This window comes from Gracilinanus agilis, chromosome 3 (genome assembly GCF_016433145.1).
Source record: "Gracilinanus agilis isolate LMUSP501 chromosome 3, AgileGrace, whole genome shotgun sequence".
NCBI lineage: Eukaryota > Metazoa > Chordata > Mammalia > Didelphimorphia > Didelphidae > Gracilinanus > Gracilinanus agilis.
In genome coordinates this window covers 212,373,895-212,394,659 of record NC_058132.1, presented here as the reverse complement: position 1 = coordinate 212,394,659, position 20,765 = coordinate 212,373,895, and the positions used below count along the sequence as shown (strand labels likewise).

At 36.0% G+C, this 20,765-nt stretch overlaps 1 protein-coding gene across 1 annotated transcript in view; it reads left to right on the top strand.

The window, feature by feature from the left end:
• Window positions 1-20,765, top strand: part of LOC123241403 (aldehyde oxidase 3-like) — a 119,115-nt gene that overhangs the window by 3,024 nt on the left and 95,326 nt on the right. The window contains exons 3-5 of the mRNA XM_044669060.1: window positions 8,091-8,187; window positions 11,135-11,243; window positions 12,844-12,970. Of these exons, the coding sequence (XP_044524995.1) occupies window positions 8,091-8,187; window positions 11,135-11,243; window positions 12,844-12,970 (333 nt within the window). The remainder of the gene's footprint in view (window positions 1-8,090; window positions 8,188-11,134; window positions 11,244-12,843; window positions 12,971-20,765) is intronic.

The following is a 20,765-nucleotide window of genomic DNA, read 5'->3' as shown; positions in this document are numbered from 1 at the left end:
TTGGAGCCAATACTGTATATTGGCTCCAAGGCAAAAGAGTAGTAAGGGCTAGGCAATGGGGGTCAAGTGACTTGCCCAGGGTCACACAGATAGCAAGTGTCTGAGGCCAAATTTGAACCTAGGACCTCCTGTCTCTAAGCCTGGCTTTCAATCCACTGAGCCACCCAGCTGCCCCTGCCTATAATTTTTTAATAGAGTATTTGTGTTGTTCAGTTGTGTCCGCCTCTTCATAACCCCATTTGGTGTTTTCTTGGCAAAGATCCTGGAGGGGTTTGCCATTTCCTTCTCCAGTTCATTTTAAAGATGAGGAAACTGAGGCAAACTGGATTAACTGACTTGCCCAGGGTCACATAGCTAGCAAATATATGCAGCTGGATTTGAACTCAGGAAGATGAATTTTCTAGACTCCAAATTCAGTGCTCTATCCACTGTACCACTTAGCTGCCCACTCTGCAAAATGGATAAGCTATAGTTCTAACTCTTGGGTTTCCCTAATTGCTTCCTGGACCAACTATTGAAACATGATCAACCTTTAGTGCTTTAAAAAATGTTTTGTTGATGCCTTTTGTTTGAATATGACAGAATATAAATTTCTTGCTTGTCAGCTTTGGGAGGAGGAAAGAAAGAGTGGTGGTGATGGCAGAATCATGAATCATGTAACTATGGGAAAATTTTCTAAATAAAAAAAAAGAATATGAATTTCTGATATGTATTCTCTCTACAACGTCTTCCCTTATAACAAGCAAAGAAATAACAAAAATCAAAACATACCAAAATAGAACAATTAAAAACAATTGGCCAATAAAATCAACATACCACTAACAGCATTTATATGTTTTGCACCTTTCTGCCAATGAGATGTCAGTGTGCTTTATTATCTCTTTTCTAGATTGGTCACTGCAACTAATCTGCCTGTACTAGCCTCAGATTTATTTTCATTTATCATATTAAAATAGTTCTGCTATCTTTGATTGGCATTAGTCCATATAAGAATTTCTATTTTTCTCTGTATTCTGCATATTTATCTTTTCTCACAGTACAATAACATTGCATTATATTCATATACCACAGTTTGCTCTGCTAGTGTTAGGTTGATGGATACCACTTTGTTAATAGTATTTGCTACTACAAAAAGTGTTGCTATGAGTATGTTCTTTCTTTCTGTCTTTGACTTTCATGAAGTATATATGCCCATTAGTGGTATGTCTGGGTCAATGGAAAGATAGAAAATTTTTAGTGACTTTTCTTATATAATTCCAGATTTCTCATATATATTTCTTATATAATTCCAAATGGTTGTACTAACTTCACTCCTCTATTCTCTATAGTACCAATAGTGTTAGTATGCCAGTCTTTCTATATCCCCTCTAATATTGACTATTTCTGTCCTTTAATCATTTTACTAATTAGCATGAGAACCTACAATTTTGAACACATTCCTATGAAACTCAGAAATCTGTCTCTATGAGGTATAGAAAGAGAAAGAAGTCAAATTAAGCTCACTATATCTAATTCTCGTGAAATAAGAACTAGGATTAAAATGCAACTAATTTTGACCTAATTCTCTCAAATGGTATTGAAGGCAGGAGTTTTCAAAGAGAAGGGTTGATTTGGGAAGTGACTAATTGGTCAGAAAGAGGATTTAGATTTCTGGGATATACCTTAAGATATAGATATGATGAGCTTTTTTGTCTAGGAATGACGGCTATTTCATGAAGGACAGCCAGCCAAGAATATTTGCCTGGAGACTTCAAATCTTATTTCAAAAAGTTTTAAACAGAAAATGAAGTAGGGAGAAGGGAAATGCACTGATGCATTTAGCAAATTAGATGGCATAGAGAAGAGCAGGCAAGATTTGAGTAAAAGAATTCTGGTGGAAAGGAGTAATAATTCATGGGAGACAATATCCAAGAAAAGGAGCAGCAATAAAACTTATGAACTTATATATTTATACAAGGAGTATGAATAATAAGCATAAGGCTACTTATAAGTATACTACATGTCCTAACAAATGGAGGCAAATATGACTTCACAGGTATCACGAAGACTTAGGATATGAGATGTATAGGCATATAGAACTACACGCTATTAATGGCATAGATAGATGTGATCTAAAGTCTCTCTTACTTTTGTTGAAAGTATGATGGAATCATACCAACAGCCAAGATTCAGGATTGCTAATGATTCAAGATAGGTGACCATTCACATTTCTTCAATTTTTTTCTTAATCATTCTTTATTTTTCCAAAATATAACATTTTATTTTTTTGCAATAATTTGTAATAATTTTTAACATTCATTTTCTAAAATGTTGAGTTACAAATTCTTTCCCTCCTTTCCTTACCCTAATCCTGAGATAATAAGCAATTTGATCTCGATTTATACATGTGTAATCCTATCCTGCAAAATATATTTCAACCTCGGTTATATTATAGAAGACAAAAAATGAAAAAAAAAGTTAAAAATAGTATGTTTCAATTTGCATTCAGACTCCATCAGTTCTTGCTCTGGAGGTGGATAGCATTTTTCTTAATGAGTTCTTTGAACTTATCTAAGGTCACTGTATTACTAAGAATAGTTAAGCCATTTACAGTTGATCATCATACAATATTTGTTACTAAATACACTGTTCTAGAAGTTTCAGTTCATGTAGATTTTTCCAGATTTTTCTGAAATCATCTTTTTTATTGTTTTTTCTTGTACAATAGCACTTCATTACAATCACATACCACAATTTGTTCAGTCATTCCCAAATTGATGGTCATCCTCTCAATGTCCAAATCTTTGTTACCACAAAAAGAGCTGTTATAAACATTTTTGTAAAAATAGGTCCTCCCCCCTCTTCCTTTTTTAATTTCTTTGGGATACAAACATAGTAGTAATAATGTTGCATCAAAGGATGTGCACAATTTTAAAGCCCTTTGGACACAGTTCTAAATTGCTCTCCAGAAAGATTGGATCAGTTCACAACTTTCCCAGCAGTGTATTAGGATACCAATTTTCCCACATATCCTCTAACTTTTATCTTTTTTTCCTTTTCTGTCATATTAGCCAATCTGCTAGGTGTGAGATGGTACCTCTGAGTTTTAATTTTCATTTCTCTAATTTCTTAAAACTTTTACCTTCCACCTTAGAACCAATACTATGTATTGGTTCAAAGGCAGAAGAGTGGTAAGGACAAGATCTCCTTTCTCTAGACCTGGTTCAATCCACTGAGCTATCCAGCTGCCCCCAATTTCTCTAATTAATAGTGATTTGGAGGGTGCAGCTTGGTAGCTCAGTGGATTGAGAGCCACACCTAGAGACAGGATGTCCTAGGTTCAGATCTGACCTCAGACACTTCCCAGCTGTGTGACCCTGGGCAAGTCACTTAACCCCCATTGCCTAGCCCTTACCACTCTTCTGCCTTGGAACCAATAAACAGTATTGATTCCATGTCAGAAGGTAAGGGTTTAAAAAAACAAATAGTGATTTGGAACATTTTGTCATATGACTGTAGATAACTTTGATTTCTTTATCTGAAAACTACTCATTCATAGCCTTTGACCATTTGTCATATGAGGAATGTCTTGTATTTTTATAAATTTGACTCAGTTCTTTCCATATTTTTGAGGCCTTTTATCAGAGAAACTTACTATAAAATTCCCACTCCCCCAGCTTTTCACTTCCCTTCTAATCTTGGTTGTATTGATTGTGTTTGTGCAAACATCTTTTGATGTAACATAATCAAAAATATACATTTAATATCACATAATGCTCTCTAACTCTTGTTTTGTCATAACTTTTCCCCTTATCCATAGATCTGACAGGTAAACAATTCTAAACTCCCCTAATTTGCTGAAGGTATCACCCTTTATATTAAGTCATGTACTCATTTTGACCTTATCTTGGTATGGTCTGAGATGTTGGACTATATGAAGTTTTTGCTGTACTTTTTTCCAGTTTTCCTACCAGTTTTTGTCAAATAGTGAGTTCTTGTTCCAAAAGTTTGGATATTTGATTGACCAAAAATTGGATTATAGACTATGGTCATTTATTGCTCTGTGCGCAGTTTAAACCCCTTCTGAACCCTGGGAGACTACATCTCCCAGGACTCCGTACCTTAACTTCTGGAGAGCCTTTTCCCCCAGAGAACCTTGGTCCCCACATAGCTGTTGGAGATCTACCTCTTAGCTTCCCTAGACCTTTTCTTTCCTAAACTAAATAAACCCAGCTTAAATATCTCTAAAGTGTAGTCTAATAGTCTAAATTTTGTTGAGCTCTGAAGGGCTCAGGTCAGTTTCCTGACTGGGCTACCTTCCCTTACTGCCCTACCTTCCTTCCCTTCCTTTTCCCATACCTTCTCCCATCCTTATCCTTCCTCCTTTCACCAACATCACACCTGTATTGGGGTACCTAATTTATTCCATTGATCTGCCACTTTTTTTCTTAGCTTTGGATTGTTTTGATGATTACCACTTTATAGTCCACTTAACCTTCTTTCACATTTTTTCATTAGTTCACTTGATATTATTGATCTTTTCTTCTTCCAGATGATTTATTATTTTTTATAGCTACATAAAATAATTTTGGGGTAGCTTACTTGGTGTGGCACTGAATAAATAAATTTATTTAGGTAAAATTGTCATTTCAATTTTATTCAATGAGCCCAATATGAGCAATTAATATTTTCCCAGGTGTTTAAATCTGACTTTATTTGTGTGAAAAGTGTTTTTGTAATTGTGCTTGTAGTTCTTGGTTTGGGTTTGGCAGGTAAACTCCCAACATTTTGTTTTCTCTAGAATTATTTTAAAATGGAATTTATCTTTTAATCTCTTGCTGTTGGACTTTGTTGGTGATATATAGAAATGCCAATGATTTATGTGGGTTTATTCTGTATCCTGAGACTTTGCTAAAATTGTTAGTTATTTCAATTAGTTTCAACTAGTTCCTGATTCTTTAGGATTCTCTAAGTATATCATCATATCATCTGCTTTCTGTTGGTTTTCAATAGATACTACTTATGTTAAGGAAAGTTCCATTTATTACTATGCTCTCTAGTGTTTTTTAAAAAATAGAAATAGGTGTATTTTGTCAAAAGCTTTTTCTGTATCTGTTGAGAAAATCACATGATTCTGTTGGTTTTATTGATGTGGTCAATTATTCTAATAGCATTTTCTCCCTTTCTAATAAAAGAGGGGTATAGGACTAAAATAATATCTTTCTGCCATCACTCAAATATCTTTAGTTTAGGGATATAATGTTTAGAGGTTCATAATGTAAGCCATTTCCCTGATTTCTCTGGCCCATAGCTTGTATTCAACAGCTCATTTTTTGATTTGTTTTTTTAAACCAAACTTTGGAAGCAAGTCAGAAGACTTTCTAGAGACCAAAACAACAGTATATAGGTGGATATAGACACCAAAGCAGGAATCATAATTGTTCCTGGCACAGGATTATTTTTTTGTTCTTAGGAGCAAAATGGATAACCCTATTTGCCTGCATGTTTTCATTCTTTATCTTCACAACTACACAGATGATTCATTGGAGTATCTGAGAGTCTATTGAACAGACAACATGAGTAAATATAGTTTATCCCTGGCATATCTACCCCTGTATTAGAACCTTGGTTTCTCTTGATTACTGTGAAAATGCCATTTTAAGGTCCCCGTGGCAGTCTACAGTAGATGATCACTTTCATTTCTTGATAACTTCCAGAAGAGTATAGTACTTATGCTCACTCAAGAATTCAACAAAAATTTGTTGTGGTCCCATTATGTACATTGGTGGTGTCAAACTCAAATAGAAAAAGATCCCTACCTGGACACATTGACTTAGAAAACAACAAATTTACATTATTCGCATTGTATGCTATTTTTATTTATTTTGTTAAACATTTCCCAGTTACAGTTTAATCTGGTTCAGGGCTGGCAGTCTGAGTTTGACACCACTGAGTACACAATACAGTAACTGTGCTAAGTTTTGAGATAAGTAAGCAAAGATAATTATGACATTGTCTCTTTTCTTTAAGGAACTGAGAATCCAGTAGGGAGAATAAAATAAAATCTCGCATTTACAGTGTTTAAAGTGTTGTTCTCAGAGCTCCATAGGATTAGTAACGCAATAATTTTTATCTTCATTTTACAAATGAGGGAACTGAGACTCAAAGAGGAAATGTAACTTGTTCAAAGTCACTCAATTAGTAGGAGGTACAGATGTGACTATATTCTTGATTTCTAATTCCAAAACTCAGCTCTTTCAGGTATTTTGCATTACCTCCAGGTATACATTTACAATGAATAACTATATTATAATTTAAGGCATGTTAGATACTCAAGAATATTACAAAGTATAATGAGAAAGTTAAAGGCTAGAAAAGGTCCTTTGCATGGGGGAGGGAGAGTGATCAAGGAAATGTTGATAAAAAAAGTAGTGTTTATTCTAAACCTTCAAAGATAGATGGAATTTAATCTAGGGAAGTTAATTAGGCATAAGGAACAGAGAAAGCTAAGGCACCGAGGTGGAAAAATGGGAGATAGATATTAAAATTTAGCTTACACACAAAGCAAGTGAAGGGAATATAAGGTTGGAAAGAGAGGTTTGGTTAGGTTCTTGGCTAAGGTATTTGGTCTTCATATAGTAGGCAAAAGGAAGGCATTGTATGTTTTTGAGTGGCGCTCAAATACTTTGGTGCTTCTCATTAAGAGGAAAAATATGAATAAGTTATGTAGGATAGATCATAGAGAATAGAGACTAAGAGTTGTTTGCTGTCTGTTTTCACTTTACATTTAAAAAAATTCAACTTAAAAATCATCTTACTATTGAATTTTTTGACATCATAAATAAATTAAAGGTAGGATTGGAGAGAAGCCAAACTGTAAATTCATGTTCAAAATAACTATAGTAGTATGCCTTCTGTGTTGATCAGCTCTTCTAGCTTTGGGGTATAGCGGAGTAAATAAAGGTGAAAATTATGAAAGATCCAGTCTCCATCCAGATCCAGAGATGCCTATCCCAGTTCTTTCCCATTCCTTTCTAAAGAACTATTTGAAGATTGACTTTTTTGGTCTTGGCAAATGATTTTCACCAAGTGATTGGTGACAGAAATCAGAGAGTCTTTATGGGATAACCAGGACTCTTCAGAAAATTTGTTATATAGAGATGGATGCATGGAATCCCTGCAAAGATACAGGGACAGCCTCACCCAGAATTCCAGGGGACCCCCCTGGAGAACTTTGGGTGAGGGGGCAGTTGAGAGGAGTTGGCAGTTGCTTTGTGGGGGTTGAAGTGAGCAGACTGACTGCTTATTACTCCAGACTTGGGGGGATCACCTGAGTGGCCATTGTGGCATAAGCCAGTGTGGTTTCTATTCAAGGGTTAACCTGTTTGTTAGAATTAATCCTCATCAATATCAATATAATAATTATCTAGTGATTTAGTGATCAGATATATAAATTATCTAACAAGTTCAGTTAGGTGCCTTCACCCCCTCTTGTGGGGGGGAAGGGCAGCTTCAACCTAATAGTTCAGGGTCAGCTTTCCTTATTCAAATACCTTCATTAACTACTCTAGTTTTCCTTGTTACTTCTTAATATAAGCTATACCTTCAAATCTGTGCCTGGAAATTATTTGGTGGAATACTCACAACTCAGTCTGGACATCTAGTTTGAATCCTGTCTGCTGCCAGTTTTAAGAAGATCATTTATCTTTGTCCTCATCAGTTAGATAGCTATCTTCTACTTATTTCTCTATCAGACCTGTGAGGAATATAAATTAAAGAAAGGGAACATCATTGGGTTTCAGCCATAACAGAAACTTACCAGAAGAATCTTAGCCAGTCTCCATCTTCCAACTGAAAACAGCAACTGTTTAGGGGGGAGGGGTTTGAGATCCAGGAGTGTCTAACCCCCTCCTTTCTCACTGAAGCCTGTCAATCAGTGTTTGTGATTTGAAGGTCTATTGGCCTTGACACATTTATCTGATTCTCCAAATTATCTGTTATTATCATCATAACAAAATTATGTCTTATTTGCATAAACAAGTCACAATAGTGGTGAGAATCTACAAGAAGAGACATTTCAGTCCTCTTTTCCTTGACTACCTTCTTCCTAGTCCGTCTTACAGGAACCAAATATGGCTGTGGAGGAGGAGGCTGTGGGGCCTGCACAGTGATGATATCAAGATATGACTCCAGCAGCAAGAAGATCCGGTATTCAATTCTGTGTTGTTGAAACTCTTTGTGACTCTGTTGGGAATTTTCATGACAAAGACATTGGAGTGGTTTGTCATTTCCTTCACTAGCTCATTTTGAAGAAAAGGAAACTGAGGCAAACAAGATTAAATGTTTTGTCCAGAGTCACATAGCTAATTATTGTCTTGGACCAGATTTGGACTCATGGGGATGAATTTTCCTGATTTCAAGCCCAGTGCTCTATCCACTAAGTTAAGTGACTTGCTTAGTATCACACATCTCAGGTTGCACAAATATTATCTGAGACCTGAATTGAACTCAAGTCTTCCTGGTTCCAGGTCTGATGTTCTCTCCATTGTCACCTAGCTGTCCATTCAAGTCTTAGAAAATCTTCAGTATAGAGGATCATAGATATAGAACTGAAAAGTCATCTAAAGCAAATGCAGCTAGAAGAAACTGAGACTCAGGGAGAAGAGGAACCTAGGTTAGAGAAGTCGTTAATAAATGCGGGTCCTCTGACTCCAGAGTTGGTCAAGAACACTTTGATTCAAGTTCTTCTTCTGATACATATTAATTGTGCAACCTAAACCAGTCATTTAACTTTTCAGTGTCCCTGGCAACTCTAAAATTGTAAGATACAGAGAGGTTGCAGATTTGACAGAAAACCCAAGTCCCTCTATTCTAATTGAAAAGAAAATCTGTCACTTAGATTTCCATATTACAAAGCAAAGACAGACAGAACATAGGGAATAAAACATCCTGATTCACTCAAGGAAAAAACAAAACTAAAAAGTTCTGTTTAAACTTGGTTCATCAGAAATTTTTCCACTTGGAGTATTGTTTTGTAATCCATGTTTAGTGACTACCTCTGTAGATAGTGTAGAAATGAGACCTGAAAATCCTGTGACTGCTGTTGCCAGTAGTTTCTTTGAATTGGGGACAAAATTTGGGACAGAAATTAGCTGGCCATTATGTTCTTGTTTAGAGAAACAATGTGTTCTTAGAGGCAATGAGTATTTATAAGAAAAAGATATTTGATCTCAGTTATTGGCTAGGGAAGGCTTGAAGTTATTATCAGTTGAATTTTTACCTAATCTTTCTTTATCTTTATGGGTTGAAGATAATATACTTGCTTTTTTTTCTTTTGATTTGAAAATTTTATTTCCTCCCACCCCTCTCCTGTAGTCAATGAGCAATTTGATTGAGTTTTACATGGGCCATTAATCAAGACCTATTTCCATATTATTGATATTTGCAAGAGAGTGATTGTTCAGAGTCTATATCCCCATCAAACCATGTGATCAAGAAGTTGTTTTTCTTCTGTTTCTTCTCCTACAGTTCTTTCTCTAGAATTGTCCTAGTAGAGAAGTCCATTATATTCGATTGTGCCACAGTGTATCCATCTCTGTGTAGAAGGTTCTCCTGACTGCTCCTTTCACTCTGCATCAATTCCTGGAGGTTCTTCCAGTTCACATGGAATTCCTCCAGTTCATTATTCCTTTAAGCACAATAGTATTCCATCACCATAATTTACCACAATTTGTTCAGCCATTCCCCAATCAAAGGGCATCCCCTCATTTTCCAATTTTTTGCCACCACAAAGAACAAGATTATAAATATTTTTGTATAAGTCTTTTTCCTTAAGGATAACATACTTTCAAGAGTAATTTCATGACCTGAATATCAACACTCACAAATTCTAAACTGATGAACATAAAGCAAGAAAGGATGCTATTTTAATTCTTGAAATATATAGTTGAAAAAAATAAGAATAATAGAATATTATCTACCAGGTTTATTCTTTTTTAAAAAACCTTGAGGGGCAGCTGGGTAGCTCAGTGGATTGAAATCCAGGCCTAGAGACGGGAGGTTCTAGGTTCAAATCTGACCTCAGACACTTCCCAGCTGTGTGACCCTGGGCAAGTCACTTGACCCCCATTGCCTACCCTTACCACTCTTCTGCCTTGGAGCCAATACACAGTATTGACTCTAAGACGGAAGGTAAGGGTTTAAAAAAATAAAAAAATAAATTTAAAAAACACCTTACCTTCTGTCTTAGAATCAGGTATTGGGGGGAACTGTTGAATCACTTTTGGGGGAAACCAGGTGACACATTGGATTGAGAGCCAGGCCCAGAAATGGGAAATCTTGAGTTCAAATCTAGCCTCAGATACTTCCTAGCTGACAAGCCACTCAACACCCATTGCCTGGTCCTTACTGCTCTTTTGCCTTAGAAACAAAACATAATATTTCTTCTTCTTTTTGAAACCCTTACCTCCTGTTTTTTTAAAACCTTTACCTTCCATCTTAGAATCAATATTGCATATCCATTCCAAGGTAGAAGGGCAGTAAGGACTAGGCAATGGAGGTTAAGTGACTTGCCCAGGGTCACACAGCTAGGAAATGTCTGAGACCAGATTTGAACTCAGAACCTCCTGTCTCTGTGCCTAGCTCTCAATCCACTGAGCTACCTAGCTATCCCCAATGTTTATTTTAAAATGCAAATAATAGCTAACATTTATATATTGTTTTAAGTTTTGCAAAACAGGCTTTACCTACTTTCCCATTTGATTTTTCACAATTCTCTGAGGTAGATGCTATTATTATCTCCATTTCACAGATGAGAAGACTGAGACTAAGAGATAATCACTTGCCATAATCACTCAGTTAGTAAGTGCCTCAGCAGGATTTGAACTTAGTTTTTCCTTATTTCAAATGTAATGCTCCGTCTACTATGCCAACTAACTGTAAGATAATTCCTTTGTTCCAGAGAAACTTTGGTATGCTTTTATTTGTTCTAGATGCCCCTTGAGGTACTTTCTAGGTACAAGCCTTTGATTCTGTTTCCATCTGAATATTATTGCCATTTTAATTACTTCCTAAAGTTAAGGTCTCTTCTCTATTATTAGATAAAATTACTTTCATTGTTTTAATCATTCTTTTCTTTATTATGTAAAACCCGAAGACATTACTCTGTCACAGCCTGCTTGATTCCCATATGTTCCCTCTTTGGGGCTGCAGTCACCACCGTAGAAGGTATTGGAAGCACTAAAACCAGGATTCACCCTGTTCAGGTAAAAATACATCATAACATGTTCTGCGTATTCTTGAATTTATGAGTCTGAAATAAAACACTTTTTTTTGTTTTGTTTTGTTTTGTTTTGCACATAGTGAGTTGCTGAAATTGAGGCAAAAATGATTGATTTTCCCAGGGTCACAGCTAGATAAGAGACTAAGATCAGATTTGAACTCATAAAGATGAGTCTTCACGTCTCCAGGCTCAATGTTTTGTCCAATGCACCCCCTAGCTAGCTGCCCCAGTTTGGTTAGTACAGATAGTCAAATGAGATAATTCTCTTGAGGAAAATCTACTTGGGTACCTGATCAATTTGACTTGACTTTTATTTGCTGCTTTGTGTAGTTGTGTCCGCATGTGTATTTTATACATCTCCTACTAGATTTTGTGCTCCTTGAGAGCAGGAATTTGTCATTAAAAATGTCAAAGAAACACACTGAATCTTTATAAAATTATTAGTATTTTACTATATAAAATTATATAGTATTACTATAAAATTATTAATATTTCTGTTAGTGTGCAGAACTTGCCAACATAGAACAGCAAGAGCCTAATCTCACTGTCCAAAGGCAACGTGGCAGCACCTTAATTATAGTGTCTGAAGAAAGGTGTTTGAGAAGTAAACAAGATTAAGGAAGTTATAATGGGGTGCCTGGGCACAGATATTGCTTAATTGGAGCACAGATCTTTTGGAAAGTCTAAATCTCAAAATAGCATAATGGTGAGAAAGTCTGAGCCTGCTGAATCAGCTCTGAAACAAGCAGATGTGGCTTGAGAATGCACACATGTTACATTCTTCTGGGTCACTGAGGCACTTTTCAAAGACTCAGAGATCCATTGTTTTTGAATTCTCTTCCTTTTCTGTCTGGTGGGAAAGGCAGATCAAAGACAAAGTTAGAACCCAAAATTTCTGAACAAAAAGCAAATAATACAGATCTTAACCAACATTGTTCGTTGAAGGAACGGCTGGTCTTTCTAGCCTGCTTGCCAGTCTTCCAAGTGAGACAACCTAAGCTTTTTTTGCTATGTATACCACTCTAAGACATAAAACTTTCCTTCCTTCATTCATATCTTCATTTTTACTAAGTATATATTATGTATGTGTGCTGGGTTCAGAAAGGAACTACAAATTCAGACAGGAGCAATGTCCTCATCAAATCCTATATTCTCATAGCTGAAGTTTTCATATATTAAAAGAATCAAAAAGGAAGAAAGTACAATACACTCCAGAGGTCAGTGAGCCTTCTAAAGTGAGCACAGCTTGAGAATTGAAGGAGTTGGAAATTATTTTCAGGGACAGGTTCCATGTCAAACCAAGGCCTCCAGTTCACCTTCTTTGACCCAGATGGAAGCAGTATGGGAAGAAAGCTAAATGAAGATCTTTAGCTACTACCATCTTAATTCCCTCCAAGTTATGTCTGGAATAATTTATTGAATTGAAATGAAATAGCTCTCATGGTTCTCTTGGAGTAATCTCTTTCTGGAATTGTTTGTAACACAGCATACCCTTGTGCATACCTTTACTGGTGTAAATAAGGAGCATATATTAGATACTATAAGCTGAAGCTTTATGGCAAGAGTGTTTTCTTGGCTTCCAGGAAAGGATCGCCAAAGGCCATGGCACTCAATGTGGGTTCTGTACTCCAGGGATGGTGATGTCCATTTATACTCTCCTGAGGAACCACTTGCAACCATCCACTGAGCAGCTGATTGAAACATTGGGGGGTAAGTTTTCCTATTACCTTTTGAAGGGTAGGATGTGAAAGCAAAATATGTTTCCTTTAAGAAAATTATAAGTGTCTTTTGTTTTTATATTTTTATCTTTTCCATATATATCCCTATCAGAGTTATTGTTAATTTATTCACTTTCATTCAAAGGAATCTTATTCAATGGTTTCTGTATTTTATAATGCTTAACTTACATTTAACTTTTTTTTTAAACCCTTGTACTTCGGTGTATTGTCTCATAGGTTGAAGATTGGTAAGGGTGGGCAATGGGGGTCAAGTGACTTGCCCAGGGTCACACAGCTGGGAAGTGTCTGAGGCCGGGTTTGAACCTAGGACCTCCTGTCTCTAGGCCTGACTCTCACTCCACTGAGCTACCCAGCTGCCCTACATTTAACTTTTGATTAACTCTCAATTGGAGTTTTTAAAGTTAGTGTTGATATAGTAATATTTAAGTCAACGTGCTGAACTTTTTTAGGGGGTCTAGTCCTGAAATTTAGTTGGTATAGCATGGAATCAGTGTGATTCATTTATCGCATAACATTTTAGAGAGTTTCTTCTAAGTCCTGTCTTTCTGTGACATGTCAGAGAAAGCATTTGAACCCGATCTCCTTGACTTTTAGGCCTAGTTTTTATTCCCAGAACTATAGACTTATAGTCTTCCTAGCCAGAACTCCCTAGCAGGGCCCAAGCAAGGACTAAAATGCAATTGGAAAATATTTAAAAGAGTAAACAAAAAAATACAGTACAACATCGATAACATAAATTTATAATTTTCTAAGTCAATATATGTTCTACCAGAATTGTTTCCATTTGAATTTAATACCTCTGCCTAGACCATGTTGACTTTCAATGTACTAAATAAAATAGAAAATATATATTGGGTATAAAATTGGAGGCAGTCAGTCAATCAACATTTATAACTATGCACCAGTCTTTACAGTATTCTCAATATTCATGGTTTCTAAGATTCCTCTCTGATAATACTACTGTAATAGCTAGCACTTTAAAGTTTACAAAGTACTATACATATACATACATTATATGCATATATATATACATATATGTGTGTGTGTGTGTGTGTGTGTGTGTATCCTATAGGTATATATACAGTCAGTCCTCAACTTTTGAAGGGTAACATTTCTAGAAAATGGTGCAAAAGCCAAAAATGCAAAAGTTGATACATTGAACATATGGGGAACAAGGGGTTAGGTTCCCATGACTACCAAAACTATAATATCTGGATATAGATTTCTGAAAATGCACTTTTTTTGCATACATTTCTTTATAACAAACCATTGATTCTGATAGTATACACTTTTCTTAACACAGTAGCACCAAATGTGGGCCAATAACAATTATAGCCATCCTAGTTTGTCAAGATGTGTCTTAAAATGGGGCATGTAGAAGTGAAAAAAATGCTCCAGATATAAAATTATGAAGACAGAAGCATATTGTGGGACTACATGTCACCATTGTAAGTTAAGTTTTGCAAGGATTTGCAAGAAGCCATGCCTGTGGGCACAGTTTGCAGTTGGACACTTGGAATCTTGGGAGATTCCTGATGCCATCTGTTATCAAGAAATAAATATGTAAATAATCTGAGTAGGGTCAAAGGAAATGCAATTTGGGTGTGAGGAGGGATAAAAGGGGTATAAGGGAGATTATAAAGTGATTGGAGGAGGAATGAAGGTAAGGGAAGATATATAGGAGATAAGGGAAATGGGGTAGGTAGGAGAGGGCAGCTCAAACAGGTTTATTCCCAGAGGCTTGAGACAGAGAATACAGGGAGTAAATTAGGGCCAGTAAGAAATGTTTAGGTTGGGTTTCTCTTGTTAGTTTCTCCAGTCTCTTTTGGGAGGAGTCAAGAGAGCTCCTCCCTGTCAGTCAAACTGATGGCTGGAGGAAGTCTTGAAGGTGGTTACTTCCTGCCAAGATGGATGCCCCAGTTTTCTCAAGAAATAAAGGAAAATGGTTCCTTCCTCTTGAGCCCTTGTCTTAATTTTCAACACAATGACTCACCACCGGGTTTGAATAGGTAACAAGGGGATTTATTAATACCAGGGTCATTCAGAAGGGGAGGGGGTTCAGGGTTTTCTAACTGCTGCTAGGGAGAGGGGTGAGGGTGGGGGACGGGTTGTGGAGAGGTTTAGACAGAGAGAGTCCGGCTCTCCCAGTCAGGAAGATTTGACTGCCTTTTAAGTAAAGTCTTTATCAAACCTAGGGATAACTTATTTGAGGATACTCCAATTATCTAAAGAAACTAAAACCCACAATGTTCAATCAACAAGCCCTCCCTTCTAACCAGAACCCAAAGGAAATTCAGGGAAGGGGAGGGATGGAGATGGGAGATCAGGGAGAGGTCCAGAGAAATGAGATAGGTCCAAATTTCCCCAAAACAAAATAAGCACAGGCCAAGGCCGAAGCAATTAGGCCAAAGGCAAAAGGCCAAAGCAAAAGCCTCTAGCCACAGCGAAAGCCAGAAGGCAAAAGCCCCATCAGTTGGAACTTCACCTCTATTTATCGCTTTAAGTTCTAACTGACTTTCTGAACATTCTAAGATGTTTAACTGACTTTAGAAATTACAGAAGCAAAAAGTTTCTGTTAGCTGCCTTGCATTACACATCCTGGGGCATGAGACCAATCATCGGTTGGGCTGTGCCCTATTTAAGAGAGGCAGAGACTGGACCTAGAGACTCATTTTGGAGCCAGGGATCCAGGATGGTGTGTGGAGAACATGGGTTTAGATTACTTAGGTAGGTTTATCTATCTTGGCTGACCAATAGCAACATCTCATTGACAAACCCAACAATCTCTTGGGGAACAAAAATATATTTCAACCAACTAAATATTCTTCGTCTGGCCCAGGGATTGTTAACCCTGGGTCAGCAGCCAAGCATCTATTCATTTATTTATCTTCAATTAAGCTACCATCTAATTTGTCTATAGGCAAGCAGTGTCCACTAAAGCAGGCCAGATTGACCAGTGGCCTGCCTGGGCCAGTGGGCCTGGTTAGTTCAGCTATCAACATTCTGAAGCTGTTAGATTTAGTATTTAGAGCTTAGATCAAACTTCATTCAGGGATTCCTAAAAACCCTCTTCCCTTCTCTCAGTTTTACTTGCTATTTTGATTAACACCAGTACATTTTGTTTATAAACGTCAATCCAGCTACTGACCTTTTTTGTTGGTTGACTTGGCAACAGGTCAGCCTTAAGGAAGTTCTAAGGCAAGTTGAAGGGTCAGAGGAAGATCCAGTCTTACTCCCAGAAGTTGAGCTTAACCATCAGTAATATCATTAGTCAGATGTGTTATTGAATTATCATTGCTATTCTGATATTGTTGATTTAGGTATCATTAATTGAATATCAATTGGTGCCAAGAGGCTAATCTTCCTGAAGAAATACACTGTGATTGGTTGAGGAGATTCTACAGGAAGTTTAATTGTGTTATCTGATTTCCTGCATATACCTGAGGAAGGTTTAAAGCTCCTTTGTCATCAGGGGTTTTCTGCTTTATCTTTCTTAATGATTACATCTTTACAATCAAGTCCCTCAACTATCTTAACACTATCCTTGATCTGAATATCATACTTCTAGTCTAAGATCATATTTATTTTTTTTCACTAAGCTACAACATTGACTTTGCATGCTTGGGATTAAGTCCCAAAGAACTTGTACTATGTTTTGGAGGCATAATTTGAACACAAAACTTGAATTTTAAAGACGAATATGGTAAATATGCAATGATTGTCAGAGAAGCTTTTTACTTTAGAACAGCTGACTTAAGACTAGGAAACTTCTGATAGGATACTAGTCACTCTACAGACTTGTTGCATTGTATCTATAATTTTTTTCCTCTACTGGACACAGCCTCAAATGTGCACAGTTCCTACTATAAGAAAAACAAAGGTAGTAATACAATCACTAAGATAAAATCATGTGCATGCTTGAAGTTGCAAAAGTTAAACATGGGAATATTGAGGATCTTTATATATGTATATATATATATATGTATATATATGTATATACACACATTTACATAAATACATACACTTATATTTTAGATTTGGTATCAAATTTGGTAAACCTAGCCTAGTGATTCTTAAAAAAGAATTCTTATTTGTACTTATAGACTTACTAAATCTCAGAGGTGGAAGAAGTCTTAAAGATCATCTAGTTCAACTTTCCATTCATAAAGGCCAACCAGTGACCTCCTCCTGGCATATCTGACAAACAAACCTTGTAGCCTGATATGTCTACAGATGGTAAAACAGGCTCCATGTGTCTGAAGATTTAGTAAACACCTCCATGTCTGGCAATTGCAAACTTCTCTAAAATACTATATACTAATATAGATCTCACACTGCTTTCCACTGTGTTTTCTGTATTGCCTACTTGACTTTCTGATTGTTACATGTTCACGCTTACTTATCGATGAAGGATTTCAGTTAACTTTGCAAATCCTCTCTGTGCTGAGTGACCTCACGGACTAGGTTTATGGCATTCCCTTTTACAATTGTCCATTTATTCCTAGACTATTTCTAGGGGCTGAGTATTCACTCTTACAAGGTGGTCCATTCCATTTTAGGCAGTTTCATTTTCTAGGAAGCTCCTACTCATATAGAACAGAAATTTATCTCATTATAACTTTTCTTCATTTGCCTTTATTTTTCCTCTGGAAAAGGAAATACATGTCTAATCTATTTAAATGATAATCAAAATAACTGAAGATTTTAATTTTTATCCCATTTAAATTTCTTTTCTAAGTTACAATTTTTAAGAGTTACAAATACTATTTTTCCATATAGGAATATAAACAATTTGACCTTATTGAAGTCCTTAAATATTTTCTCTCTCTTATTTACCTTTTTATGCTTCTCTTGAATTTTGCATTTGGACATCAAATTTTCTGTTTAAGTATGGGCTTTTCTTCAGGAATGCTTGGAAATCTTCTATTTTATGAACTGACCATACATTCCCCTGAAAGAATATAGTCAGTTTTTAAGGGTAGGTTATTCTTGGTTGTAAACCTAGTTGCCTTGCCTTCCAGAATATCATATTTCATGTCTTTCAGTCCTTTTGAATGGAAGCTGCCAGATCCTGTGAAATCCTGACAGGGGCTCCATGATATCTGAATTGTTTCTTTCTGGCTGTTTGCAGTATTTTTTCCTTGACCTAGGAGCTCTTGAACTTGGCCATAATATTCCTAGGAGTTGTCATTTGTGGATTGATTGCAGGAGGTGATCTGTTGATTCTTTCAGTTTCTATTTTACCTTCTTGTTCAAGAACACCAGGACAGTTTTCTTGGATAATTCTTTGTAATATGATGTCTATGTTTTGTTTTTTTGTCATGACTTTCAGGTAGTCCAATAATTCTTAAATTGTTTCTTCTGGGTCTATTTTCCAGGTCAGTTGTTTTTTTTTTCAATAAGATATCATATTTTTTTCCATTTTCCATTCTTTTGATTTTGTTTTATTGTTTCTTGATGTCTCATGAAGTCAGCTTCAATTTGCTAAATCCAGTTTTTAAAAGACTGAATTTCTTGTGTGACCTTTTGATCCTCCTTTTCAATTTGGTCTATTCTATTTTCACGGAACTTTTTCTTCACTGGATTTTTTTTTTACCTTTTTTACCAGTAGGTCAATTCTGTCTTTAAAGAAACTCTTTTCTTCATTGGACTTTTGTGACTCTTTTTCCAGCTGACCAATTTTGCTTTTTAAGCTATTTCCTTTTAGTATTACTTTTATTTCTTTTTTCCATTTTCTTCCCATATTTCTTTGACCTGTCACTCCATCTTGCTGTTGGTTTTTGGCTCATGTTTTGAGGAGCTTTTTAAAGATTGTTTGGAAGGATTGTCAGAGTGGTTTCAGCTTTTGCTGGTACTAATCTACCATCTTTACTCTGCCCCTACCAGAAAGCAATGATTAAAATTGTATCTACATTATGATCTAGAAAAAATAAAATAAAATAATAAAAACCAAACCCAAACAACAACAAAAAATATCCCTCTTAGAATGGGGCATCTAGAAGTGAAATAATTCAGATCAAAGAAGCAGCATATTGTGGGACTATATATTACTCACTTTGATCTGGATATCATACTTCTAGTCTACAATCACATTAATATTTTGGTAGCCAAATACTGCAATTTGACTCATGAACTACCTGAGATGCAAAAAACCTGGTAGTTTTTATTCTGTATTTGTGCAATTAATATTTTGAATTTCAGCACAGAACTTTGCTTTCATCCTTATTTAATTCTACTTATTATTTTCAGCCCTGTTAAAGGCTATTTTCTAACCTGTCAAGATCATTTTGAGTCTTGATTCTGATATCCAATTTATTATCTATTCCTTTTTGTTCTGTGCTATTTGCAGATTTTGTAAATATGGCTTCAAAGTATTTATTCAAGTTGTTGAAAAAAATTATGAGGTAATATATGCAAACATTTGCAAACCATAAAGAAGGAAAGGAAAAATTCAAGCATTTGTTAATCATTCACTATTTTTGAGACATCATTTAGACTTTAGAGGCACAAATACAAGCCAAAAATAAGATAAGATTACCCTTATCCTTAAGAAGTTTAAATTTGAATGGGGAGAGAGAGAGAGAGATTCCAGGCACAGGGGATATGTAAATTCACTGTCAATAGATGGAGTTTCTTGTGCAAGAAACAGAAAGGAGGCCATTGCCACTGGATTGCAGGTTACATGGGACGAGTAAGTGAAAAAGACTGGAAAAGTATGAGGGGCCCAGATTAAGGACTTTGAATGCCAAATAGAGTATGTTCTAGCAGTATATAAGATGTAAAGTGATAAAGGCTTGCATTAAGGTTGTGCTAATGTCATTAAAGAAAAAGACATATAGAAAAGAGATGTTACAAAGATAAAATAGATAGGACTTAGCAACAGATTAGATATGGGGATGGAGAGAGAGTGAGGAATTGAGGATGATACCTATGCTGTAATCCTGGATGGTGATACCTTCATCAATAATAGGGAAGTTCAGAAGAAGGGAAGATTTGAGAGAAATGATGAGGTACCTACCTAAGAGATCCTCCTATGGGTCTCTGTGATCCTAAGTCCTAGTGATATCTATTATATAGTCTCGTGAATATGTCAGATTTACTTTATTATTCATACTATATGAATTGCCATATAGACATCTGAAGCCATATTTATTGTTCCTGACCTTCCTCATTTTTTCCTTCTAATAATTATTCTATGCTTCTCCACTCATCCTTCTTTCTATTTCCTACTTTTGTCCCACCATGGCACCTAATTTTATACTTCTCTATTATCTGACCTTTATTAATCTAAAAATTTTAATTTGAATATGTCTTGTTAAGGGCAATAAATCTTTTCCCAAACACATTCTTCTCATTCCACTGTCTGCTATCAGGAATTGCAGGCCAGAAAACCAAATCTTATTCTTCTTTATCATCAACATAGTGAGGATCCACTTCCTATAACTTCCCTGTCAAACTTCATATGCATCACCAGCACTACCCTTACTTTTGTTGTTGCCTGGAATTGTTTTCAGAACACATCAGAAGTATCTAAGTTTTATATGTAGGAAATTATTACAATAAATGAAATCCTCACATTTTCAATTGAAAGCTTAAGGTATGAAGGTAAAAAAATTAGAGAACTTTGGTTCAAATCTGGCCTGGGTTGTGTCATCCAAGTAACCCACCCCTCAGATACAGAGGAGTCCTAGTTGAGGTGACAACAATGATTTATTAAGAGCAAAAGACCCTAGGTATGCATATCGGGGACATCCATATTCCCAGCA